A 27,214-nucleotide genomic window follows, 5' to 3' on the forward strand; every position below is an offset into this window, starting at 1 on the left:
ATCACAGGCCTCATGTTTTACCCCTATCTGGCTCTTCCTCCTCTGTGGGGATACACACACACACACACACACACACACACACACCCTTTTTTTACTAGCAAGAGAAGTAAGGTGTATTTTTTTTCATTTTTTAAACGTTATTCTTCAATTATAGCTAGCATTCAATATTATTTTATTTTATTATTTTAAAAAGATTTTATTCATTTATTTTTAGAGAGAGGGGAAGGGAAGGAGAAAAAGAGGAAAGAGAAACATCAGTTGGTTGCCTCCTGTACACCCCCTACTGGGGACCTGGCCCACAACCCAGGCATGTGTTCTGACTGGGAATTGAACCAGCAACCCTTTGGTTCACAAGTCTGCGCTCAATCCATTGAGCTACACAAGCCTGGCCTCAATATTATTTTATATTTGTCTCAGATGCACAGCATAGTGGTTAGACAATTATGAAATTTATGAGGTGATCCCCCAATAAGTCTAGTACCCACCCAGCACCATACATGGTTATTACAACATTATTGACTATATCCCCTGTGCTGTACTCTACATCCCTGTAACTGTTTTGTAACTGTCATTTAGCACATCTCCCAGGGGTGTCCAACCCATGGGCCGCATGCAGGCCAGCAGTGGCTATGAATGAGGTCCAACGCAAAATCATAAATTTACTTAAAAGGGTTTTCTTGCTCATCAGTTTTCATTAGTGTTTGTGTATTTAATGTGTGGCCCAAAAGAACTCTTCTTCCTCCAGTGTGGCCCAGAGAAACCAAAAGGTTGGACACCCCTAATCCCTGTACCTTTTTCTCCCAGCCCCTCAACCTCTCTCCCATCTGGCAACCCTCAGTTTGTTCTCTGTATCTATGAGTCTACTTCTGTTTTGTTTGCTTGCTTATTTTGTTCTTTAGATTTTATATATAAGCAAAATCACATTGTTTAGTCCTTTTCTGACTTATTTTCCTTAGCATAATATCCTCTATGTCCATCCATGTTGTCGCAAATAGTAAGATTTCATTTGTTTTTATGGCTGAGTAACATTCTATTGTACCACCACTTTTTTATCCACTCATCTGTTGATGGGCACTTGGGTTGTTTTCTCAGTTTCTCTTTCTGACAGTTCATTACTGGACACACATGTCCCTCTTTTACAAAACCGATACCTCATTTTATTTTTTGATTACAGTTTGCATTCAACACTTTGTATTAGTTTCAGGTGTGTAAGACAGCAGGTAGACGTTCATATAGGTTACAAAGTGTTCCCTCTGATCATTCAAGTGCCCACCTGGCACCATAGACAGTTATTACAATATTATTAACTATGTTCCCTGTACTTTATCTTACATCCTCATGCCTGTTTTGTACCTACCAATTAGTCCTTCTTAATCCCAACACCTGTTTTACCCTGTCCCCCAACACCCCTCCCCGCTGCCCCCATCAGTTTGTTAATTTATGTATAAGTCTGTTTCTGTTTTGTTTGTTCATTTGTTTTGTTGTTTTGTCCACATATAAGCGAGATCATATGGTATTTGTCTTTGGCTTATTTCACTTAGCATAATATTCCCTAAGTCTATCCACGCTGTTGCAACCAGTAAGATTTCATTCCTTTTCATGGCTGAGTGGTGTTCCACTGTATACAGGCACCACAGCTGCTTTATCCACTTGTCTATCAGTGGGCACTTGGGTTGCTTCTCTGTCTCGGCTTCTACATTGTAAATGATGCTGCAATGAGCATGGGGTGCATATATTCTTTCAAATTAGTGTTTTGGCTTTCTTTGGATATACACCCAGAAGTGGAATCCCTGGATCATAAGGCAGTTCCATTTTTAATTTTTTCAGGAACCTCCACACTGTTTTCCATGGTGGCTGCACTAGTCTGCATCCCCACCGACAGTGCACGAGGGTTCCTTCCGTCCACATCCTCGCCAGCGCTTGTTTGTTGACTTAATTATGACAGCTTTTCTGACAGGTGGAAGGTGGTATTTCATTGTGGTTTTGACTTGTATTTCTCTGATGATTAATGACGTCGAGCATTTTTTCATGTCTATTGGCCACCTGTATGTCCTCTTTGGAGAGGTGTCTACTCAGGTCTTACGCCCACTTTTTAATTGAGTTAAAACAGGCACCTTTTAAACTTTTTGTAATCACACAATTGTCTCCTCAGGGATTTGACGCATTTTAACATGGACTTTAAAAGTTTCCTTTTTTGCTAATAAGCCTTGAGGGCAAGAGTGGAGAGGTACAGTATCTTATCACAGAAGGAATGATTGGGGAGAAATATCAACATTATTATATTGCATTTAAGTATACACATACACACCTCTCAGATCACATTTATTAATCCAGGTAATTTTTAGACCATCTCTATGAGTTAGGAGAATGAGACGTATAGAACCAAGACAAGGGAAGTCTCACAGCTGAAGACTAAACTCACCCTGGCCAGGTAGCTGAGTTGGTTAGAACATTGTCGTGATAAACCAAGGTTGCGGGGTCTATCCCAGTCAGGGCATATACAAAGATCAACCAATGACTACACAAATAACTGGAACAACAAATCAGTTAATCAATCTCTCTCTCTCTTTCTCCCCCTCTCAAAAATTGATAAATAAAAATATATATTTTTTAAAGATTTTATTTATTTATTTTTAGAGAGGGAAGGGAGGGAGGGGGAGAGAGAGAGAGAAACATCAATGTGCGGTTGCTGGGGGTTATAGCCTGCAACCCAGGAATGTACCCTGGCTGGGAATCGAACCTGGGACACTTTGGTTCCCAGCCTGCGCTCAATCCACTGAGCTATGCCAGCCAGGGCTTAAAAAATATATATATTTTTTAAAAAGACTAAACTCAACTTGCTTTTATTCTGGAGGTAAAGAATGTTCCCAAACATAATCCCTCTCAGAAGTAGAAAATCCCCATGGGATTTTATGTTGTTCCAGCTCTAGAGTGAGTAGACATCTCAACTTGGCGCGAACTTGGTTTGTAGAACTACTGAAGGGTTTTCTGAAGAACCCTCTGAGAGAGCTATAGGAAGGCCGGGCCATGCCCATCGCTGTAACTTTGTGGCTACAGTCCTGGAGGAGCAGCAATCTTTGGGCTCTCCCGCGGGCACCTAGACCAGATGAGGGACAGGGTAGGGCTGGGGACAGCGAGTGGGAGTGGGTGAGGGGAATGAGGAGAGGTGGCGAGATTGAGTGGGAAGGAAGGGGACAGGAATACAGTGCAGATTCCTTTTCCATCCTTCTCAATCCTCACCCTTAAATAGCATTTGCAGTGCAGGCTGGGGTGTTCAAAGATTCACCAAAAAGAGGGGGACTGGAGGCAAGGGACATAAGTGGTCCAGATGGCTGGGGCTGGGGCCACGGCCACAGGGCCTTCCTTATCTCAGATGCAGGCCTTCCACCCACACACACAAATTTTTTCTTCTGTTTATCTTCCATCTTTCCAAAACACCCCTTTTAACCCCAAATCTCACACCAGCCACTGCCCATTTTTCTATTCCACTTCATAGATAAGTCTCTTGAAAGAGCTGCCTGCTCACACTCTTAACTTCCTCACCTGCTACTTACTCTTCAGCCCCCTGTAACTCAGCTTCTGCCCTGCTTTTCTACTGTATCTGCCCTTTCCAGGTCACGTTAGGCCTCCATGTGGCCAAGTCCAATAGCCTTTGTTTGGTCTTCATCCTTTAGTTTCTGCCCAATCCCTTCTACCTAATATATGCCACTTGCATGGCTTCCCTGATACCACACCCTCCTGGTTTCCCTCCCACCTCTGGCAGCTCCTTCAGCGTCTCTGTTGCTGTCTTCTCCTCTATCCAACTTCGACCCATGGAGCTCCTCAGATTCTGTTTCTGAGCGATCTAATCAACTCCCTTGGCTTTCAGTACCACCTATATGCTGTTGACTCCCACATTTACAATTTTAGTCCATAACCCTCCTCTAGCCTCTTCACTCAGATGCTTCCTGAATATTGCACTCAAAATCTGACCACAGCCCTCACCCTCTCACGAAATCACTTCCTCCTTCATGCAGTCTTCTCCGTCTTAGATGACATCACTCTCGGTGTTGTATGAAAGGAGAGGTTAGCACTTCTCTTGACGAGGATGGAAGAGGCTCTGGGGCCTAACACCATGCATATGGTCAAGGCATCGCCACCTCCTTGAATGCCATCGCTCTCCACCCATGTGGTCAAATGAGAAACCTAGTAGGCATTTTGACTTTTCCATTTTCCTCACCCCATTCTATACCTACCAAGACCTTTGGATTTGCCTTCAAAATATACAGAAGACATGGCCTTTATCCATCCCTACTACCAGCTCCCTTAGCCAAGCCACCATTGTCTCTTGCCTGTAATAGCCTCACTGGTCTCTCTGCTTCTATTTTTAACCCAACCTTAAAACTTAGTCTCTAATCATCAGCCAGAGTGATCTTTTTAAAACACTAAGTGGACTGTGTCCCTCTCCAGTTAAAAACCTCCAAAGGTGACCTTTATCATTGTCAACAAGGCCCTGCAGGATGCACCCCGCTCACCCTTCAGTCTCACCTCACCATGTTTTGTCTTTACCCAGCATCCTTGAGTCACACGGCCCGGATGTTTCCTAGAACATGTATCACCCTTCCCACCCCAGGGCCTCTCTAGGCTGCTTTTCTGCCTTCCCCCTGCCATCTCCCACTGCCCACGGCACAGCTGGCTCCATCTCATCTCAGACACCAGCCCTTTAGAGAGGACTTCTCCATCCACACTAACCAAGATGGTGCCCCCTAATTCTTTACAGCACTGTGGACAACTATATATTTCCTTTATCAGTTATATTCTCTAATTATTATGCTTGTTTTCTTAATTAACTTTTTAATACATCTTATCTGTCTTAGGCCACTTGAATAAGCTCTTCCTTATTTTCAAAGCAGGCACTCAATATATCACCTAACGAGTGAATGAATGATTGATTACCTTTAATATAGCCGTCATGAAGACTGAGCAGCCCATCAGCACAAAAATCATAAGGCCTGTCACTCTCTGTTCTCGGATGCCCAAGAACTTGGGCTGTTCTCCAGGAGCGGAGCACTCGGACTCCAGTTTGAGGCTGTTCACATGTGTGATGGACAGGACCGTGGCAGCCACAAACCAGGGCAGGCCCATGATGGAGCAGACGCCCAGCATGATGGCCACCATTAGCAGGTCCAGGTGGTAACCACAGCCTTTCTGTGGGGAAACACGGTGTCTGTCACCATCGGTAAGGCATAGAACAGTGAGCTAAGAGTATTCCAGCCCCCCACCCCTTGTTTGGACGGAACAGAGAGGAAAAAGGGAAACCTTAGCCTGGCCAAAGCATGCCAACATCCATTCTTTATTCAAGTGCCCCCAGAGCTCACTCTGAGTCTCCCACATTCAAAGATCAATCCGTTCTTGGCAGAGTAACCAGCAATCAAGCCACATCTTAACCATTCTAGATGGTAGACACTATAGGGGTTGAAGATAAATGTCCTTACTAGGTTCTTACAACACACTTCTAGATCCTTGCCAAATCTGCATGTTTCCTAAGTAAGGAAAGGACAGGGATGAAGGCATGGACCCACTCAATAGTACATGCACTGGAACCTCCTTACCTCTGTAGGACCCGTGGGCTCACGGTTTAGTCTGGAAGCCCCAGCAGTGGACAGCAATGGGAGACTACCGGCCTCTAGGACACAGTGGCCCAAGCCCTGACCTGAACCTCAGGAAGATGAGCCTGACCCAGAGCATGTGGCTATGTAAGGACCACTAGGAACTCTGCCTGCTCCCTTCCCCACAGGTTTGGCGGGAGACTAATGGAGCCCAAGCTTCGTTTGTGTCATACCATCGTGTTCCACTGTAGGGACTGGGAAACCGTAGAAACCTCTTATGGGCTCTTTCCATGACTCCTTTTATCCGGGGTCTACAGTTCCTGGTCTAAATGGATTTACCCTAGGCTTTTTACAAATGTAACAGGATGCCATCAGTCCTTCCAGGTCAGAACTTCTTCTTACCTTGAGCTTGTGCTCCTTCCTGTTGATGATGACGGCGGTGATCTGCTGGTCCATGAATATTAGGATAGTGCAGAGCAGCGCCGGGATCACCGCGGCTATCACAGTCCACCAGGGATTGGGACCGATGGGGCTAATAATCCACCCGCGATCATCCCTTGTTGGCTAAGGGAAAAAGCAAGGTTTACTTGTGTATTTTAAGCTAACTATAATCATTTGGGTAAAACGGATCAAACTGAATCACAATATCCACAATTCTTTTTATTCCTGAATGAGAATCCTTAAAAAAAAAAGCCATGGAACACGGCAACTCTTTCTTTTCAGTGTGCGTGCTGTTTACTTGAAAGACAGACTTCCACGCATTTCCCTTGCCCACCTATCTTCTCCTGCACACACATGTGCTTCCTTACCTCCAGTTTCACTCCGGGCATTCTGCCTGACTCCATCCAGAGCCAGCCTGTCCAAGTTGGCATCTGACTCCCCAATCTCATGCTTACTTAAGACCTTAAGAATGTCTAACTTTCACTTCATCGCACTCTGGGATCTTTAATTTTTCCTTTCTACCAAAGCACTCCACTCAATATAATTACTCTATACTGTTTAATATTTCAGAAAACTCCCATCTGCTCTTCACACACACTCCAGGAACTAGCCCACCATTGTGCTCTGCTCTGCAGCACTGCAGTGCACAGCAACTTGTTGGGAAACCCACGACCTTGCTCAAAGTCAATCCTCAATTATCAACTTTTTATGAAACATTCATTAATTCTTCACTTCCTCCCCTACTCCCCAAACCCCTATGTACAGAGAAAGCAACTTAATCTCAACATTAGCTCAAGTAAAATATAATTAACAACAAAATTTATTGTCCAATATAATTTAATAACTTCTAAAGATAAATATAAATAACTTTGACTCTCTTCCTCCATGTAAGGTGTGTCTACAGAGCAAGTAAAGGCAAAGTAGAGGCAGGTGCCAGGAATCTCATGGGCTCCGCTTGTATTGGTTTAGGGTCCTTCTCCCCTCATCACTGCAACAGAGGCCTGGGCACTCGGGACTTAAGAGAGGAACTTAAGACTGCGGACCCTGGGGACTTGTTCGATCCAGGACCCTCCCGATGCCCCTGTGAGACCATGCTGTTCCTAAACCTTGTTTGGGCGTTCATCACATACCCAAACTCTACTGGATCCTGAACCTCTGCCTCCCCTTCCAAAGCACTCTGAGGAAGAAAAGTTCACGTTGTTTGGCAAGTAGTGATGGAGGATAAAAGGCGAGGAACACATATGGGCCCAGAATTGACCCAAACTCAACAAACCAAGCAAAGACTGTTATGTCCAAAGTACTTGGTTCCATGCTGGTCATGACTCTAGGGTTCAAAGACTCTTCAATAATGTCAGCAAGTCCCAAATTATGAATGGGTTGAGTTCTGAAAGTTTATAGACTCTCCTTAATAATAATGTTCTCAGTGGTAAGTAAACTGTCAGGCCAACACAAAACCTTATTAAACCCCGACCTAAGGTAAGCCGTTAGTAAAGGCACTGGCCTGCAGGCTGGGGCTCAGTCGCTGGGGCTCAGTCACTGGAGCCATGTGGAGTAGCAGGGAAGGGCACAGGAAGAAAATTTCTTCTCTGCTCCCTAGAAGCAAGGCCAGCCAGAGAACGTTTTCTTTGACGTTCTCCCATTTCCCTTTCTTATCTTTCTCCCCTGTCCCAGACACCTCCTTCCCAGATGTTTCAGAAATTCAGTGCCTTCCGTCTTAAGCCTACCCATAAGGGATCCACTTCAAGGGCCGCTTAATGCTCTCAAATTCCTTACTTTACACAAAACCCATTCCTCCTGCAGGGCTGCCCTGAGCTGGTATCAGAGAGAGAGCTGAGTGTGCACTCACTCACACAAATGGGAACGACGCGGTCTTGGAGGCATTACATTTTTAAAGCGGGTGTTTTTTTTTAATTCATAAGTTTCTAACTGGTGGCATTTCAGCAAATTTACCAAAATAAAATAAAAAATTTTCAAGTCTCCTTCAGGGAGAGAGAGAGAAAGGGAAGACAAAGGCCATTTGCAAGTCCCAGCTTGCCTTTACTCCTGTCTTTTCTCCCTTCCCAGCCTCTCCCATCCGCTCATTTTCTGAACACCCCCCTAGTCACTGAGCATAGCCAGCTTCTCTCTCCTCCCCACCCTGTGAGGATCCGTGTAGCTGAGCCCAGCTTTTCTATCTTTTCTGTTTACTCAGTTAGTGCCTCCAAGCAGAATTAGATCGGAAATACCACACAGTGATCATTTATTTTATGTTTTACATAGGTTTTTGGAAAAATATTAGTGATTAGGGAAAGTTATGCAAACAATGAAATAGGGTTGAAGAGATATTGTGGTTACTCTGGCAGGAGCCCCAGACTCTGGACAAGGCCCCTCGGCAAGCTCACCTCCTCAGCTGGCAAGATCCTTTCAGGCAGGGGCCCGGGTCCGACATCCGGCTTTCTCGTCCTTCCCTCAAACAGCTGGTGCTCAGCGAAAGTGCTGGTAACCAGACTTGTGCCAGAGACCCACATTTCCACAGTAACTGGTATGCCTTTATACAAACGTGCATATTCCATTGTTTTAAACTTTAACAATAAAACCAGTTAAGTGGCACTGTGATAATAAGTAATACTTTTTGCTTGTTATATGAACTTAGGTTTGCTCCTTGCTGACTTGAACATAGCCAAGCCTGAAGAGTTCGCTTCTCTGAAAAGTAAGTTACGAAGAGTAAGGTCCAGATTTGGAGGACTGCGAAACTTGCAATTTAGGATGTGGAAAGAGGCCTTGGAAATTACCTCAGGACCAGATTCTATGAAATTACATGAGGGTGCCAAGTACCCTGAGATCTGCTTACCTTGAACACGCTGGGAACTTGAAGCTTTGGTGATGGGACTCCAATCAAAAAATCAATAATCACCATTGTGAAGATTGTGAGGAAAACAGCAAAGTCACTCACCATGGAGCGTACCTGGCATGCAAAAGGATTAGAAAAGTGTTTGAGTAGGTTGCATGGAGTAGAAAATAATTAACACTGTAGAAGTTTTAAAAATCCTCAGAAGAATGCTTTGATTTTATACTTGAATTAATACAAGCATATTTAAACAAAAGAATATGTTAGCACACCCAAGTTAATACCTCCACCAAAACCCTGTGATGGTTCCTCATTTCACTGATTAAAAAACCCAAAAGGCTTGCTGGCCTATGAGGCCCACACACACTGGCACCATCGCCTCTCCGACCCCAGCTCCTAATGCCCGCACGCTCACTCACTCTGCTTCAGCACACAGACCTCCCTGCCATTTCCTAAACACGCCAGACTCGCTCCAACCTTAGGGTCTTTGTACTTGCTCATCCCTCCACCTCAAATGTTTTTTCTCCAGCAACCTCCTGGGTAACTCCCTTACCTCCTTCAGTCTCACTCAGATATCTCCTCCATTAAGATCTTCTCTGATGACCCTACTCACAATTGGTCGCCACCCTCCACCCCAGCATTTCCTATACTCCTTTCCTGCACCATTTTTCTCCATAGCACCTATCACCATTTTGTGCCTCAGAGAACTATCCCACTATATACTTTAGTGTAGCTTTAATAAAATACGCCTCTCAAATGCTCAGTGCCTGCCTTAACCTGAACTTCCAACAGAGATAGAGCAAACTGCATTTCAGACATGGTTAGCATCAGTAACACCTGAACCTGACTGCTTTCCTTTGAAAGCTGAGCTTCCTAGCTCCCACTCCCTGGTTTTGTCAGTTCTCCTCTGAATGTTACATAGATTCCCTGAACATGTAGCTGTCCCCACCATGCTGCCCATCTGACTGTCCTGGAGCCCAGCGGCTCTTCTCTCCTCTGAACTCCTATGATGCTTACATCCCAGGCTGGCATCCAACTCCTTCCTACTGTCTCAAGTGGACCTGGTTGTTTCACGTTTCCCCTCCCTATCCGATGGCAGACACCGAGTTGTAAACTTGTTTTGCATCCTCCACAGCACTTAACCCAGGCCTGGGCAAGCAATCAGTACACAATTGCCACTTGTTCACTATCTACCAGACTAGAAACAATGACCTGGAGCTTATTTAGTAGGTGCCTCCCTTAACTGCTGCGTAGGCTGAATGAAGTCTAAGAATGTGGTTAGTCATGTGTGTGTGTACAGTGAATATCCAATCAACTGAGCATGCTACCCATTCATACATCCTGCTCTGCAAATGGGCCCGATTGAAAACCATTTCCTCCTGATTCGAGCTCCTTTTCAAAGCAATGGCCCCTTCAGATACTTCACACTTGGCCTATAATTCTGCCCTACCATAACCAGTCACAATAGCCAGTGTCACCTGCAACAGGGAAAGGTTATGGAGGCTTCAAACAGCATGCAAACCAGGTCAGGAGCATCTTCGCTCCTACAGTCAATGTGACTAGTTATTTCATAAGCTGTTACAAGCGCCATCCCTGGGAGAAGACTTCGGGGTCCCCTACATATCTGAAGCGATCATCCGAATTAACTACATTAAGGAGCCAGCTGTAGCTATTGCATTCTGTAAATAAAACTGAATAGCATTCTAGAAATAAAATTTAATAACTTTTAGAGAATACTACTCCACCTTAAACACACCTAGCCCTTTTAAATTAAAGAGCATTTATGTGTCAACTCCTCATCTCATACCACACACCCGTGGAAAGGTCTGCTGGACCTCAGCAGAAGAGACGTGACCGTGTGGCTCCTCGGGACATTTAGGGCTCTCCACCTGCCACTCTACTCCTCGAGCAGCATGGAGGCTGAGAACAGGCTGTGTTATATTAGAATTCTAACACAAAAGGAATGCATGAGCATGCTACCTACTCTAGTTGGGAAATAGCGGCTTGTCTTAAATGTCTTTAAGGTGCTCGAGAGGATGAAGGTGGTAAAGAAGAGAATGCAGGACCAGAAGAGCACGTCGGGAGTGTAGGGTCCATGATGGCTGCATGCGGACCCTGTGAACTCTCCATGCATCTCCTGGCATTCCTGGGGGAACAAATACTCCGGGTTACGAACAGCAGGCAGGAGGGAGTGACTAGCTGCTGCCTTTGAGCCCACCACTCACTGTCACCACCACCCCCGCCCCTAGGCTGCTGGAGAGCACAAGCTGCCAGCAGCATGAGGCTCCACGCAGTTGTGGGGCCCTGGCGTGCGCAGTCCCCTTCCAGGTAGGGTAACCACTTAGGTCCCAACTAAGGCACTCTTAAAATGAAACCAGAACCATCTCCAGCAAACACAAGGTTCTGGGAGGGCCCTAGCAGTCTGTATTATTTTCATTATAGAGGACGTAACTAATTGGAGTGCTCTTCAAGCTCCATAAAACCTGGATCTGCCCCCAGCCCTGCCTGCTTTCATCCCCACGCATCCTGAATGCAGGCTCACTAGGTAGGGCGTTGCTATTGCATGAAGGACAGAAAAGGGAGATAATCTTTCTCTTTATGTACAAGGGAATTTTGAAACGGAAAAAAGTCAGTAAGAATGGTTAAAAAGTAAAAATAGAAAAGCTCTATTTCTATAAATGCAGTGCTTGTTAATGGGTTACCCACTTCTACCGAGAAGACCCCTCACCCCTGCAGTCCCAAAGCTTGACTGACGAGCTGCTCGCAGACTTACAGTAACGGTCAGGTTAGCCCAGTGGACTTCTGCTGTCACGATGTTGTGGTCCTTCCAATACTGCAGTGTGTGGTTGTTCGGATTCTCTGGGACAGTGCACCTGCAGCTGAGAGGGAAGAAAGTTTCCTGAGGTAAGCAGTCAACTATTCGATTTAGCCATGACTGGGCTAAAGGCTCCACCATCAAAGCCTGCCTTGCTTCTTGTGTGCCCACTTCAGATCCCTGAGGTCGGTCCTCTGGGTTGGGGCCCATCTGTGGACCCGACCACACCCTGATTTTTCAGTCAGTCATTGACAAAGATGGACTCAAATCAGGGTGCAGGTCTTGGATTAAATTGTCCTGACAGCCAAGCTTAGTATCTGATGAACCCAGAATGAGCCTTAGTGGTTTCTTACTCAGTTTCTATCTCTTAGGCTTGTCTCATGAAACTCAAGCTACAATAAGAAGGGAGACAAGATACCCCATTAAGCTCCAAGCAGCTTCCTCTAAACCTGGACATCTTGCTCCCTGTAACCCTGCCACATTCTTGCTCTAAAATTCAGAGTCTCCTGGAATTATTATGTAAGCTCCTCCTGACACTGCATCATCCCTGACAATCCACTGCCTTGGCCATCCGCTGCCTTCCCAGGCCTCTTCTTCCATCTAAACCAGACCAGACCTGTCCCACTGGCCACCACACTGCCTCCCAGTCCCAGCATGCTTCACACCTGAACGGGCTCCCCATATACTCAGCCAACATAACCATCCCCGCCAAGTTAGTTTCATCTGTGAACTTAATGAGCATACCTTCCAAGGATATAGCATGAACAGAACTAAAATTCAAAAATATCTCAACAGTTTCTAAAATAGGAGGAAATCAACAAAATGAAAAGTAATGGCGAAAGCTATAAAGTCTTACATTGAGGTTAAAAAATCAATTCTAAACTTGGAAGCAACAGAGATGTCCTGCAGGATGGACGTACTGCAGTACCTCTGCATGACAGACTGTCATTCAGCACTAAGAAGAATAAACCTAACGGTCCTTCAACAGATGACTAGATAAAGAAGATGTGGTATGTGTATACAACGGAATATTACTCAGCCATAAGAAAGGATGAAATACTGTCATTTGTGACCACGTGGACTGATCTTGAGAGAATTATGCTAAGTGACATAAGTCAGACAGAAAGCACCATATGATTTCACTCATAGGTGGGATACATGACAGAAAGCAACAAATGAACAAACACACTCACAGGCACAGAGAACAGTATGGGGGTTACCAGGAAAAGACAGGAGTGGGGGTGAATGAAGAGGGTTAAGGGAGTCAAATAAAGGGTGGGGCAAAAGCAGGTTAATAGTTGTTCTTAAGGAAAATAATAATTTAAATATAATAGCACAAGAATAAACTGTGTTTTCTGTTCTCACAGCTGCAAACCTACTTTAGCTCCACCCTGAATGTGGTGGCGAAAGGAGACTAGACTCCGGGCGGTGAGCACGCGTGCAGCATGCGGGTGGCCTGTCACAGAGCCGCACACATGAAACGCGTGAGTGTGCTGCCTGAAGGAGCTCTGTACATTCAAAATTATGTCCTCAAATTTACATGTCCATACTAGTAGAGGTAGTAAAAACAATCCTAAGTGGTTATATTTGATGAATTCACAACACATTAAAGAAAAAATACTCACTGAAAGAAATAAAAAAGGTGTATTTTAAGAAGCATTGTACAAAACAAACAAATGAGCAAAATATAACCAAAGACACTGAAATAGAGGACAGGCTGACAGTGACCAGAGGGGAGGGAATTTCAGGGGAAAAGGGGAAGGGTTTGCAGGAACAAGTAGAAAGGACACAGGGACAAAAACAAGGGGGGGGGGGTAGAAACGGGAGGAAGGTGGGGAGGACTGGGGGGGTGGGCTGGGATGGGGGGAAAAGCAGAAAACTGTGTTTGAACAACAATTAAAATTTAAAAAAGAAGCATTGTAAAAAAAGAGGGAAAAAGAAATATATAATTATTAACAAATATTATCCCAATAAATTAATTTAAAGAATAATGAATTTTAAAAATATAAATAAATAAAAAGAAATGAACTATCGAGCCAAAACACATAGAGGACCTATAAGTGCATATTATTAAATGAACGAAGCCAATCTGAAAGCCAAATATTAAATACTGGTGTTCCAACTATATGGCATAGAAAAGGCAAAACTATGGAGTCGGTATAAGATCAGTGCTTGCCAGGGGTTGGGATGGTGGGGCAGGATAAGCAGGCAAAGCACAGAGGATTTTCAGGGCAGTGAAACTACTCTGCAGGATACTATAATGATGCATGTGTCCTTATACATTCATCAAAACCCACAGAATGTACAGCACCAAGAGCAAAACCTAACATAAACTCTGGACTCTGGGTGACAATGACGTGTCCATGCAGTTCCCTTATTACAACAAGCGCACCACTCTGGTGTGGGGTGTTGATAGTGGGGAAGCCATACACATGGGGGGTGGGGATACATGGGAACTCTGTACTTCCCACTCAACTTTGCTGTGAACCTAAAACTGCCCTAAAAAGAGTATCTATTAAAAAGTCAGTTCCAGCCCTAGCTGGTGTGGCTCAGTGGATTGAGTGTGGGCTGCGAACCCACACTCAAAGGGTTGCAGATTCGATTCCCAGTCAGGGCACATGCCTGGGTTGAAGACCAGGTCCCTGTGGGGGGCGTGTGAGAGGCAACCACACATTGATGTTTCTTTCCCTCTCTTTCTCTTTCCTTTTCCCTCTCTCTAAAAATAAATAAATAAATAAATAAATAAATAAATAAATAAATAAAAGCTTTTAAATAAAAAAATCAGTTCCACACACATTAACATAAAATGTTTTTTGTCTTTTATAACATAAAAGACTCAAAAAGTTCTAGCTTCACATCAGCTCCATATGGACTGACAGTGGAATGCAACTAAGAAAAATATCGTTTGAGCTTTATTAACAAAGTATTAACAGTATTCAGATCAAAAGTCTTCTCCATCCAGGGTTGGATAGTTTTATAGGTCTTCTCCCACTGCACATAAGCCTCATGAGGACAGATCCTTCGTCTGTCATGTTCATCACCGTGTTTCCAGGGCCTAAAACAGTGCTGGCACATAGTAGATGCTCAACAAATGAAATAAATGATAGCAAAGGTCAAAGAACGAACCTTTTGCCAATGCCAGCTGGCAATCCGCCAGATTTCAGGGAGCATGTTCTCTAACAGCTGTCATTTTGTAATAACACAATTTTTTAATCCTGATAAATTCTGCATGAATTCTGACTTGGGGGGCCGACAAACAATGATAATCGGGGTCTACAGAGGGGTGTCTGTGGCTGGCTAGCAGACACCTCCACGCGGTGTGCTCTTTCTGCTCAGGTTGTTTCAGGCTGAAACCGGCCACTTCACCACCAGCCCCTCTGCATCAGAGCTGCACAGTGAGATGGGCTGGAACTCGAGGTACTGGGCTAAAGGATGAGGGTCTTTAGTCACGATTTGGAGAGTCCTATTCCGGAGAAGATATGTTGTACAGGACCAGACTCTCTGATGGCTGAAAACACAGACAAATACTGTGTTTTTTTTTCCCAGTTGATCCAAACTATGTTGAACATGTGAAGAAAACAGTCTCTTTAGTTGAAATAAATAGATTTCTAGATAAATATCTTGGTAAATGGTCCCAGGGTCTTACAAGCCCTTACAAAATGAAGTTCTTCCCAACAACTAACCTGAATTCCCCCTGCTACATTGGCAGCCTATTTTTGTCTCAATGCCTGGAACCACAAGACATGTCTGGGAAGCATTTTTCAAGTCCCATCTGAGTTTCACTCTCAGTCCATCCACTCTGTCATCAATTTTGACTGTTCTCCTTTGGCAGCCCCCGAAGTCTCCACATCCATATCTGAGCTCTGCTCCCCAGAGGGCCAAGACAGATCCTTATCAGAAGCTGTAAGCACTGCCTGGCACACTACATCAACCATTAAACTCAGGCCATTTGCTCAATATAAACAAACAAACAAAGATCAGCAGAAAGCATACTTACTAATACAGGCTAAGGTGGTCCAGCTGGCTATGCATATGGATGGGGTAGGTCTCTGCCAGGTGAATCAGCTTTTCTATTGCTTCATAGATGAAAATAATGCAAATGAGGGAGGCAAATGCTTCTTCAGTGAAGCGGGTAATGTAGCAGACAAGGGAACTGGCATCAGTTGCCACAAGGACAATGCATAGGAAGGCAGTCCACAGTCCAATGCAAGCACGCAAGGAGAGGTATGAAAGAGCGTAGTCTCTGAAACAAGACCAGGGTTCATCAAAAAACACAGATGGGTGGCAGTAAGAGACAAAGGGTCAAAACTGTGACTTCATGTCTTATTACCTACACCAGTATTACAACCCAGTTCTCCCCAATTCTGACTGCATTCCACTTTGCAATGCTGCCCTGGGACACCTGTGACAAAGATTTGCTCCACGGGTGGCATTTGCTAAACAAGGACACAGAAAGTGGAGAACTGCCCCCCACACATTTCTGCCATTACTGCCCAGCGTGATCAAGATCGCATTCTTGCAGTTAAGAAAAAAGAGCTGGCTGGCCCTTGTTCTATGTGCTCCTACTTCTACTACAGAATGAAAAAGGTCTACTAAAAAATCAGTTCTGGGAAAAGTAGAGAGATGAGGGCATCGCTGAGCACACACCACCAGCAACCAAAATATGAAAGGGTAAGTAGGCCAAATTAAAAACTGACTTGAAATGGAAATGGAGGAGTGTGAATTAGTTAAGGTGAGTTTTCTAAAAGATAAAAAGTCAGGATTTCAATCATGGCTCAGGGACACTGATAAAGCTCTTTAAGACGGGGAGATCTGCTGTTTTAGGTATGGTACCGCCTGGAGGCAGAGCCCCACACCAAACGATGTTCTGTCTTCGGGCTTTTGCCAGCCAGAACAATATTTGCCTGCATACACTCAGCTGGGACCCTGGCATTCAACCCCAATAGCACAACACAGCCAGTTAGAGTTTTCAGAAAAACAGATGTCTTACTTGCAGAATTTGAACAAGATCTTTTCAAACACAAGCACTGGCCCCGTGCTTCCCAGGATGGTGAGAGCCTGTCCCGCAAACAAGGAGTAGGCGATCCCGGTCATGGAGGCGCCAAACAAGGACTCGATTGCACTCTGAGAGGGGAAAAAACATCACTGAGCCCACAGCCCATCTGTAATGAGTACTGCGGGCTTATGTACATTCCTGCCTTAGCTCTCACATGCGCCCTGACAAGTTATTTGCTTGTGTTTCATCTCAACAAGAGGGATGTGTACACACTGTCTAATACTCCTGTAAATGGCATCACTTTGATAACTCAGAAGCCCAAATCCATCCACATATGGTTCCTTAATGAAGTCCTGTTCTGCAGTGACTCAAGCCACTATTTAAATATATATAGAGAAAGCACACTGATACCATTCACACTAAGAGATATCATACAGAATCACCTTAAATCTTATTTTCAAATGACATTAATATATCATTTCCCATCCTTGCAGCAATGGGCAATTCAACTGGACAATCAGCTGCTGAAATTGAGATTCAAGCAGAAGTGAATCTGCTCTAAAGGAAAAACTGAGTTGTTGTGTGGTACCATAGTAGTCAGAATACCATACCAATTCAATAGAAAGATCCCGGTCTCCATAGTCCCAGCCCAGGGAACTTCTCCCCTAGAGAACTCAGCTGCCATCCCAATGTTTTAAGTCTTCATTGGGACATTAGGAGTGGTTAAAAGTTCTTACTATGCGTCCTTCTGTGGCTTCTCCAAGTAATCCCCCAAAGGTGATGACAGGTGACATGCAGGCACAGTACAGGAACAGGAAGGAGGCCAAACACTGTAAGCTGAGCGCATCCCGGTAGTCGCTCCAGTACCAGGGGGCCTTCCGCTTGATGTCCAGCACCAAGCCCCCAAATAGCCTGTGAACACATGGCAGACAGGCCTCTGGCACAGTCCCGCTTTCCCAGGAGCATAACAACAGCACACATTTAAAAGCAGTCCAAGCCCTGACTGGCGTGGCTCAGTTGGTTGAGCATTGTCCCACAAAGCAAAAGGTCACCAGTTCAATTCCCAGTCAGGGTATATACCTGGGTTGTGGACCGTGTTCCCAGTGGGGCTCATGTGAGAGGCAACCAACTGATATTTCTCATGCATTGGTTGCCTCTTGCATGCCCCCTACTGGGTATCTGGCCCACAACCCAGGCATGTGCACTGACTGGGAATCAAATCAGCAACCCTTTGGTTTGCAGGCCAGCAGTCAATCTACTGAGCCACACCAGCCAGGGCTAAATAAAATATTTTTAAAAAATAAAAAAATAAAAGCACTTCAAATGTGCTCTGTACTAAGATAATATTTTGGCTTCAACTTGACTCCCAAGTACAAGAGACATGCCTGGGATCAGCAAAGATTCTATTTGCAACCAAGAGCATGAATTTGAATGATTAGCCAAAGCATGAGAATTCATTTAGGTGTGCACATCACCCATTCAATAGAAAGTTCCAAAAACTTAACATGAATTAAGTATTAGCTTCAAGCTTCAAGCTCTGAGCTGTTAGGAGGAAAGGTGCAAAACCAATTCAAGGTATTAAAACTGTTAGTTTCATTACATCTTTCTAGAAAATGTGCCTCTTTCACATGCACTTTCCTACTCTGAACAACTATGCACCTTACTCTTGAGAAATGAGCATAATAATTCATTCATGCAGTTGACAAGCAGTGGCAGATACTTTGTGCCAGGCACTGTGCCAGGTCCTGGAGAAGCAGCAGTGAGCAAGGCACAACACAGCCCTTCTCTCCGGGACCAAAGGGCCAGTGCAGGAAACAGGCAGCACAGAACAGGGAGGGGCATTTCAGCAGGGACTCAAAGAGTGGCCCAGGAGTTAGCCTGCTGAGGAAGAGGGGCTAGCATGGAAGAAACCTAGAGGCAAGAGCACACGGCAGGTTCGAGGTGCTGAAAGAGATATGGCTGGACAAGACAGTGTGAGAGACAAAAAACAACAGCCATGGGTAGAGCAGCTAGAAAAGATGAGGCACAAAAAACCTTGGAAACTGTTTTAAGGAATTAGAACTTTATCCTAATGGCATGTCAAGTCACTGAAGGATAGTACACAGGGGCAACATCATTAAACCTGCATTCTGGAGGGATCACGGTGTGGGTGTAAGGAATGGAACATGGGGCGAGGCCAGAGGTGCTGGATGGGGGTGGGGAGAGGTGAACAGATTCAGGGGCTAATCAGGAGTCAGGATGAACAGGACCTGGGGGCAGGACTTGAAGACTCCTCTGTGCTGAGAGACAGATCAAGTGCAAGGTATCCCACACCCAGGATTAGCAGCGTTCCCACACTGAGTCACTTCTAAGAGGGGAGTAACTGTACCACGGTAAAAGTTGTTAGGTGAACGAAAAAAAGAGCCATTCAGCATTCTACAGGACAATGCCTGGTTTCTTCTATAAAGCAATGGGATAGACAAACAGGAGTGAGTGCTGCGATAGAATGGAAACATAATAACCAAATGCAAACCTTGATTGGATCCTATGTCAAACAAATTAACTCTAAAAAGATGTTACTAAGACAATCACAAAAAGTTGCATATGGACTGATCAATATAAAATTTAAAGAATTAATGTCACCCTGACTGGGTAACTCAATTGGCTAGAACATTGTCTTGTACACCAAAAGATGGCAAGTTCTATTCCCAGTCAGGGCACATGCCTAGGTTGTGGGTTCAATCCCCAGTCAGGGTACATATGGGAGGCAACCAATCGATGTTTCTCACATTGATGTTTCTCGCTTTCTCCCTTTTTCTCTCCCTAAAAAAAATCAATAAACATATCCTCAGGTGAGGAGTTTTAAAAGTATTGAAAAAAGAATTGTTAATTTTGTTAGATTTAATAATGGCACAATAGTTGTTTTTAAAAGTGTCCTTACCAAACGAAGATACATACTGAAGTAGTTACAAGTAAAATGGCATGCTACTGGTGATTTGGTTTAAAATAATCTAGAAAACATAAAACAAAACAATTAAGTGGTAAAGCGAAGCCGGCAAAATGTTGATAACTGTTGGTGGGCACATGGTGGGGTTCATTATACTATCCTTTCTTCTTTTTTATATGTTTGAAATTTTCTATAATAAAAAACTTTAAAAAAAATCTCTCATGAAAGGAGGTTCGGCCAACCCTTCATTCCTTCCTTCCTTCTCTTTCCTTTCTCTACCCCTCCCTCCTTCCCTCCCTCCCTGCCTGCCTGCCTACCTTCCTCTTTTCAGGAGCCCAGAGGTGTACCACAAGGTCTGGGACCTGTGTGCCAGGACAGAAGGCACAGCAAGCCTTCTCCATCCTCTCTCCTCTGGTGAGGTACAGTGAGTGTGCGGTGCACACGGGGCAGACACTGTATGATGATACCCGCTTGCTATTTTCCTCTGGCCTGGGTGGGCAGAGTTGTGATCCACCCTTTCTCAACTTACAGCAGTAACATCCCAGTCCGGACTGGGCTTAGGGGAGAGAAGCAGAGCCAGCCTGGTGACCTGCTTCGGTGTCAGCCTGCCTGGCACACCTGGCTAAGGAAGGAGCTGTCTACAGAGTTTAACCTAGAGCACAAGAAAGAGATCCACCTCAGGGTTTGGGACCAAGGTTTCAGTCTGTAAAAAAATATTTTTTCTTGCTTTCTTCTCTGGGTAAATAGCCCCTTAAGAAACTTACAGGCAGCGGCAATTAGTCAGGGGCAAGATTCTAGTGTTTCTGGGTCCTTAGCCAACACAGCATCTTAGTAGCACGTGAATATCACCTCTCAATCACCAGCGACCTTCCTCTGAAGGGTATTATTCTGAGAGAAGAACCTCCTTCTGCAGTAATGAGCCTCACCCCACTGAGGCAGCCTGAGGCGCTGATGTGATTGGTCAGCCCCTGGACGCAGGAGCGGCCCTTAGGGAGGAGTGTCTGTGAGTAACAGACAGAAGATTTATGTGAAATGGATTTATGAGAAGCCGTAGAAAGGGAGGACATCTGTCTGCCTATCAGTAATTAAAATGGGAGAGAAAAGATCAGAGGCTTTTATTGATGGTATAACTACAAATTAATAAAATAATTTGTGAACACTGTTTATGGAGTCAACTACATACCTCACTCATACATAAAATCAGACCATAATCACACATCTACCACAGATATTAATCAGACATGGATGCTTCCCCCCCACCCCCCGATTTTAGACTTCTCTTACCTTTCAACACGGCCCTTAATGTTCAAATTGACAGGGGCAGGGGGCAGGCTTACATAAATATGAATTTAAGCTCAATGTAAGAAAGGACTTACCTACGTAGGGGGTCACTAGGCTCTGAAGCACTGACTTTAAGGAGCCCTTCTCTGGGGCAAGCGGGGGAATGGGGGGCTTTAGGGACAGGACAGCCACCCATTTGTCTGGTGTGCTTTGGAAGAAACCTGTATGAAATGCGGGGGTAGTGGGGATCACCGAGATAGTAGGTCCTGATTCTTTTTTTATTAACCCTTCCCAAAAGTGGCATCCACAATTAAGTACATAAATCCACCTTGGAAACCCCCTTTCCAGAGTCTCTTCTCTGCTGTGAAGTGTCTGGCCTAGGAGCAGTCTAATCAGACTTTCCTTCTGTTCTGTGCAAAAATGCACAGGCGTCACTGCCTCTGTCAACATCAGGGAGCTCTAAGGTGCTGCCTGAGCCCCGGCTCAGGGATCAGATAACACAAAGCTTGGAGTCCTGTGCTCACCTCCGTCTCCTTTCCCTCTGTCTTAGAGTCTGGCTGCACTCCCACACCTTCAAACACTCCTCCATCCAACAAGGGTGCCATCCCCTAAGTCTCCAAGTTTTGCCCCAGGTGCTGCACCACCTCAAAGAAACATAACTAATGGTGTGAGGAATTACAAAACCCAGGCCAAGGCAGGTTTAGTCTGTTCAACCCAGGAGGGTCCAGGAAGCTCCAGGATGTCCATGTTCAGAGGAAGGCTCACACTCACCCCCTACATAAATTAAAATTATGGGGCCAGAGCTGGCATGGAACTATAGTCCCTGATACAAGCATTAGGTCACCTGGCTGAAAAGGTTACATGGGAGGAAGGCCAAGTGTCTTGAAGTCTTTTACAAAGGGCCCTGAGGAAAACTGCAGGAGCTCAGCAAGAGAAAGCATCTCCCACACCAGGCAAAACAAGCTCTGAGCCCAGATGACCCTTCCTCTTTCAGCTCTGCCAATTCCAGAAGTTCCAGCATGGTGTGGGAGAATTCCCCAAACCCCATTTGATTTTGTGAGTAAAGTTATTTGGGGTTGGTGTGTAAACATGTGATGGTCCTAGCTATGTGGGATTTTCTTTTGGGATGTCAGGTGCCATTTCTGAGATTCTGTAACTACTGAAATCCAATCTAATAGTCTCCTAAACCCCCATATGAAATCGATTATAAGTGACCTCCCCCTCAAAAGGCCTGGGCCCTAGTTCACTTCCCTCGCTCTGACACTAACAGAAACCTCAAGTCTCCCCACTGCATGGGTGATCTGTTTGGAGGAAACCTTGATGCCCGCATTTCTTCTACTTTCAAACTCCAAGTGCTGGGGTGTCAACACCCTTTATATTCAAAAGATACATCACAACTCTGAAACACTACCAATTCATACCCCAGGGCCCTTCCCCTTAAATACCACCACCTAAAAACAAACAAAGAAAAATCAACACCAGCCCCTCTAGGACAGTCTCACAATCCCAGAACCTACTCTAAGGACAGATGCTTCCCTTGAACCGTCTCTCAATACTAGGCCCCCCCCACCAAATTCGGACTTCTGCCCACTTAAAAGAAAATGTTAAACCTACTCTTAGAGGTTGCTCCCTCTTTTCAGTGACCCCTTCCACCAAAGGGCTCCTCCTTGCTCCAATGATTCCCCCCAGAACCTGCTTACTCTTCCCCATCCTCAATACATTCCTCCAGCCAGGAGACAGCTCCCCTGTTGGGACACGGCAGTGAAGTGTCATTCTCTCCTGCTCCTCATTCTCCCTCACCTCCTCTCCCTGAATTTCCAATAATGGGAAAGTAAATGGCTCTTCACAATTCAGAAGAAAAAAATCTTGGGCAAGGAAGAATAAAATAAAGCGAAAGCAAGAGAGTAGAAAATGTTAAAAGCTTCTTTCCACATCTGAGTCTTGCCCTGAGAATCTCTGCCCAGCAGCAGATCATTCCAAAACAAGCACAGCTCACAGAGCCAGGACCACAGTCTCCACCTTCTCCTGTGATCAACCCAAAATATCATCCGCTTCACCACCTTCCCACCTGGCAAACAAAACCGCCTCGTCTGGGAACCTGCTTCCCGCACCTACCCACACACACAGTGAACCTCCTTCTCGGACATCACTTCTCAAAATCTTGGTCTAGAAAAGTAAATTACCTATTCTGAGACACATACCTAAAATGGTACCTATTTTCCTACCCTAAGAGAGTTTCTTAAAATAACCACTCAATATTTATCCATACTTAATCCATTCATGTCACTGAGCAGGCATTCTTCTAAAAGCATACATTCATTCATTCGTTATTGAGTACCTACTCTGTGCAGGGCACTATGCCGGGTGCTAGTAATATAATGGGGTCCCTGCCGTTATGGAGCAAACATTCTAGAAGGAAAGACAATGAACCAAGCAATAATAAAGTATAATAAGAGCTGTCACAGGGGGTTGAGAGTTGGGTGGCAGGTGGGCAGGGGACAGAGCTCAAAGTTGTGACACCATATAGCAGGAACGCCTAACCTCACCAATAGAGAGTCCCGGAAGGCTTTCCAAAAGAAGTGACACCTAAGCTGAGACAAAGGATAAGCAGCAGTTAGCCAGGAGAGGAGGAAGGGGATGTGTGTTCAAATCCGAGGGTACGATGTGTGGGAAGAACTGGAGGTGAGACAGAGCTTGGTACCGAACGAATACACGATTTGACGTATTCGTAATACTTATAGCCAATGGTTCCATTTGAAGAGTCGTTCCCAGCCATTTAAGCTGCTACAGAGGAGGCTGAAAGCAAAGAGGATGACTCATTCCTTTACACAACTGGTGCCCAGCAAGCAGCTGGGAAATGTCCCGGAACTCACCGCCCGGTGCGCTGAAGTTCCGGCCCGCTGTGGCCCCCGTGTGGTTCTGGTTCTATGTGGCACACGTTTCCATTTGGAACTCCAGGCATTTTCCTTTTCTCCTTTTAAGAGAGATGACCACAAAATCAATGAAGTCAGCCATCTATTCTGTACTTTCTACTAACAATGGGAAGTGGTAAAATAACCCAAAAGCAGCCAAAAAATACCCAAGTGTTTGTAGCATGCATTCATTGATTTGAAGCAGTTTATTGACTTTTCTGAGAAAAAACAAAAACATAATTTTTCCTCCTCTCCACTAGGACCTGACTTCTGGGCTGATTTAGCCTTGCCCAGAAGCAGAAAAATGGAGGCTTTGAAACCAGATATAACCTAAGCTCCAGTTTCAAATCTGCCTCTATATAATCTTATTTTACCTTAAAACCTTGAAGATAGTTTTATTCCTCATTGGTAAACTAAGGATAACAACACCTTTGTGGGGATGTCGCTGAGAAGATTGAATTAGCATATGTAAGGCACCTGGTTCCCTGCCTAGTGCACAGTAGGGGTATCCTTCCCATCTTTAACTGGTCAAAAAAGTGCAGAGAACTCTAACTGCTCTCTCTATACAACTCCCTCTTTTTATTTAAAACAGTGTCATTCATACCATGCTCCCAAGAAATATCCTTCACTCTCCTCTCTGCCAGTCCACATCAGTCCTTCAAAAATTGGCTTCAGATTCATCCTGACTGCCCTGCCACACCAGAGCCGATCTGTGTTATTGCACATTCATTTCTTATTCTGACATTCTGGGTGCCCCCAAACAGGGTCATGTGCCAATTTATTTAGCATATACCCAACACAGTCCTTGCTTGTCCATGGTTGGGCATTCTATAAGTGACACGAAGCCACCACTGGCTAATGTGCATACATTACCTGGGAAGGGACGTTTTTGGGTGGCTCAATTCTAATGGAGGGGTCCCACTCCCCTGGAGGAAGCACCGTCACCTGGTCCAAGAACTCATCAATCCCCGCCAGGAGATCATCTCGCTCTTTTGCCTTATATGCCACATCGTGGAAAATCTACAGAGAAGAAAACACCCTCAGGAAAGTTGAAAATGATGTTACCTAAAACAATCACCAGTGGATATGGTGAAGAATGAATGCAGCCTCTTGATTTTTATTTCTGTCATGGGGTTCTGAAATGTAGAAAACTTTAGCATTTAGAGAAGTGCAAGGATAAAATGATTTTTAAAAATGAACCTAAAAATACGTCAAAAAGAACTAAACATATGTCTCTTAGTATAAGAAGAGACAGGACATTTGTATAATTTTTGCATTGGATAAGGCACTCTATAATTCTACAGTTGCATAATTGTTATTTCCTCAAAAAATGGAATAAAAGATGCATGGGAAATTTTTCCTGATCATAATGGTTGGAAAAACTGGGTGGAATGACTAATGAAGGTCTTCAGTGAAATAAGTCTCCTAATCAAAGAGAGCTGATAAAACACAGCCCCGTCTCCTCTGCCTGCTAAGACACATGCCTTGACATTCCTGCTTTGCAACTCACATGAGCAGGAAAGTCCTCACCAAGGCGTGCCATGGGGTTCAGCCCTGTGGCCGCCAAAGTGGCTGGCTGCCTTGGTACATTCACATTACAGTGCTAAGCATAAACCCCTGACACTTAAACAAACTGCTCTCACTTATATGGAACAGGACTGAGGTTTCTTTACGTAAACTGGCTGGATGCATTTAATTAACAGTCCTCTCCAGAAAGTTAAGTCAGCCTTAATAACTTTCTCTCTTAGTATCCTATGTGGGAATAATAATTTTCCAAGAAAAAGATTTCTCTGCATCTTTGATTATTCAATAAGCAAGAAGCAATCAGAGAAGTGACCTGAATTGCTTCCCAGCAGACACTTCAACTGTAATAATTTTATCCCCAACAATGAGCACAGTGCCTGGCACAGAGTAAACAGTAATTATTTATGAGAAGAATGAAGGAAAAACAGAAGTGGCACATACCTCATCTGTCATGATGGTGGCCATGGACCTGCCAATCTCATGGTACTGCTGACCTTTCCCTACTGGACCCAGTAGGATAAACAAAAATCTGGCAACACACACAAAGGAGGAAATTATGTAAGTAAAATAAAGAAGTGACATCTTACTCCTCTCTAAAGAGCAGCAGAACATTTCTCTCTCCTGTCGAACAGGAATCATCACGGTACGCTCAATAAAAGGAAGCAGACTAATGGTGGAGCAAAATGAGCTGCCTTGATCTAACAGCTCCCCCGTGGGCATTGGAAGCTATCTGTATGACTCCATGCAATAATGTGGTGGTAATTCTTGGGATTTCCATAAACACCATTTCTTGCTAAAGAAAAGACACTTTTTCAAAAACATGGCATTGTAATGCAAATTCAACATTATCAGAATCTCATTCATTGTCCTAATAAGAAAATGATGAAGAGATTTTCCTGGACTTCTGGCCAAGATGGCGGCATAGGTTTGCCTCCTCACTTTGCCTCCTCGCACAACCAAAGAAGGACAACAACAAATATGAAAACAGAAAACAACCAGAACTGCCAGAAAATTTAACTGTATGGAAGTCCAACAGTCAAGGAGTTAAAGAAAAAATGTTCATTCAGGCTGGTAGGAGGGGTGGAGAGGACATGCAGCAAGGCTGCAGTTGGCAGACTGGGAGATCCCACATTTGCATGCAGATAAACTGGGAGGAACAACTGGGGAGCGAGACAGACCACAAAACCCAGGGTACCAGGGTGAGGAAATAAAGCCTCAAAATCTCTGACTGAAAAAACCTGTGGAGATTGTGGCAGTGGGAGAAACTGCCAGCCTCACAGAAGAGTTCATTGGAGAGACCCACAGGGTCCTAGAATGTACACAAACCCACCCACCTGGGAATCAGCACCAAAAGGACCCAATTTGCTTGTGGGAAACAGAAGAAGTGAATGAAAGCCCACCAAGCAAGAGGCATTGTTCCCTTTCGACTCCTCTCCCACATACAGTGCCACAATGCAACAACGTGGATTGCCCCACCCTGGGGAATACCTAAGGCTCCACCTCTTACAACATAATAGGTACACCAAGACAAAAAACAATGGCTCAAATGAAAGAACAGATCAAAACTCCAAAAATAGAACTAAGCAATGAAGAGACAGTCAACCTATTAGATGCAGAGTTCAAAACATTGGTAATCAGTCCTGGCTGGTGTAGCTAAATGGATTGAGTGTGAGCTGCAAACCAAAGGGTCACTGGTTCGATTCCAGGTCAGGGCACATGCCTGGGTTGTGGGCCAGGTCCCCAATGGGGGCCGCGTGAGAGGCACCCACACATTGATGTTTCTCTCCCTCTGCTTCTCCCTCCCTTCCTTCTCCTTAAAAATAAATAAATAAAATCTTTAAAAAAACAACAACACTGGTAATCAGGATGCTTACAGAAATGGTTGAGTATGGTCGCAAATTAGA

General features: G+C 44.7%; 1 protein-coding gene and 1 pseudogene across 1 annotated transcript in view; one reads left to right on the top strand and one right to left on the bottom strand.

The window, feature by feature from the left end:
- The window catches only part of SLC4A8 (solute carrier family 4 member 8), a 76,133-nt gene that overhangs the window by 14,882 nt on the left and 34,037 nt on the right, over window positions 1-27,214 (bottom strand). Inside the window, 11 exon segments of the mRNA XM_028532177.2 lie at window positions 4,936-5,187; window positions 5,991-6,152; window positions 8,860-8,973; window positions 10,841-11,002; window positions 11,630-11,735; window positions 15,669-15,914; window positions 16,662-16,795; window positions 17,405-17,579; window positions 23,748-23,848; window positions 24,660-24,806; window positions 25,752-25,839. Of these exon segments, the coding sequence (XP_028387978.2) occupies window positions 4,936-5,187; window positions 5,991-6,152; window positions 8,860-8,973; window positions 10,841-11,002; window positions 11,630-11,735; window positions 15,669-15,914; window positions 16,662-16,795; window positions 17,405-17,579; window positions 23,748-23,848; window positions 24,660-24,806; window positions 25,752-25,839 (1,687 nt within the window).
- On the top strand, window positions 4,047-4,162 carry LOC114514288 (annotated as a pseudogene).

The sequence above is a fragment of the Phyllostomus discolor genome, chromosome 2, assembly GCF_004126475.2.
Source record: "Phyllostomus discolor isolate MPI-MPIP mPhyDis1 chromosome 2, mPhyDis1.pri.v3, whole genome shotgun sequence".
In the NCBI taxonomy this organism is placed as follows: domain Eukaryota; kingdom Metazoa; phylum Chordata; class Mammalia; order Chiroptera; family Phyllostomidae; genus Phyllostomus; species Phyllostomus discolor.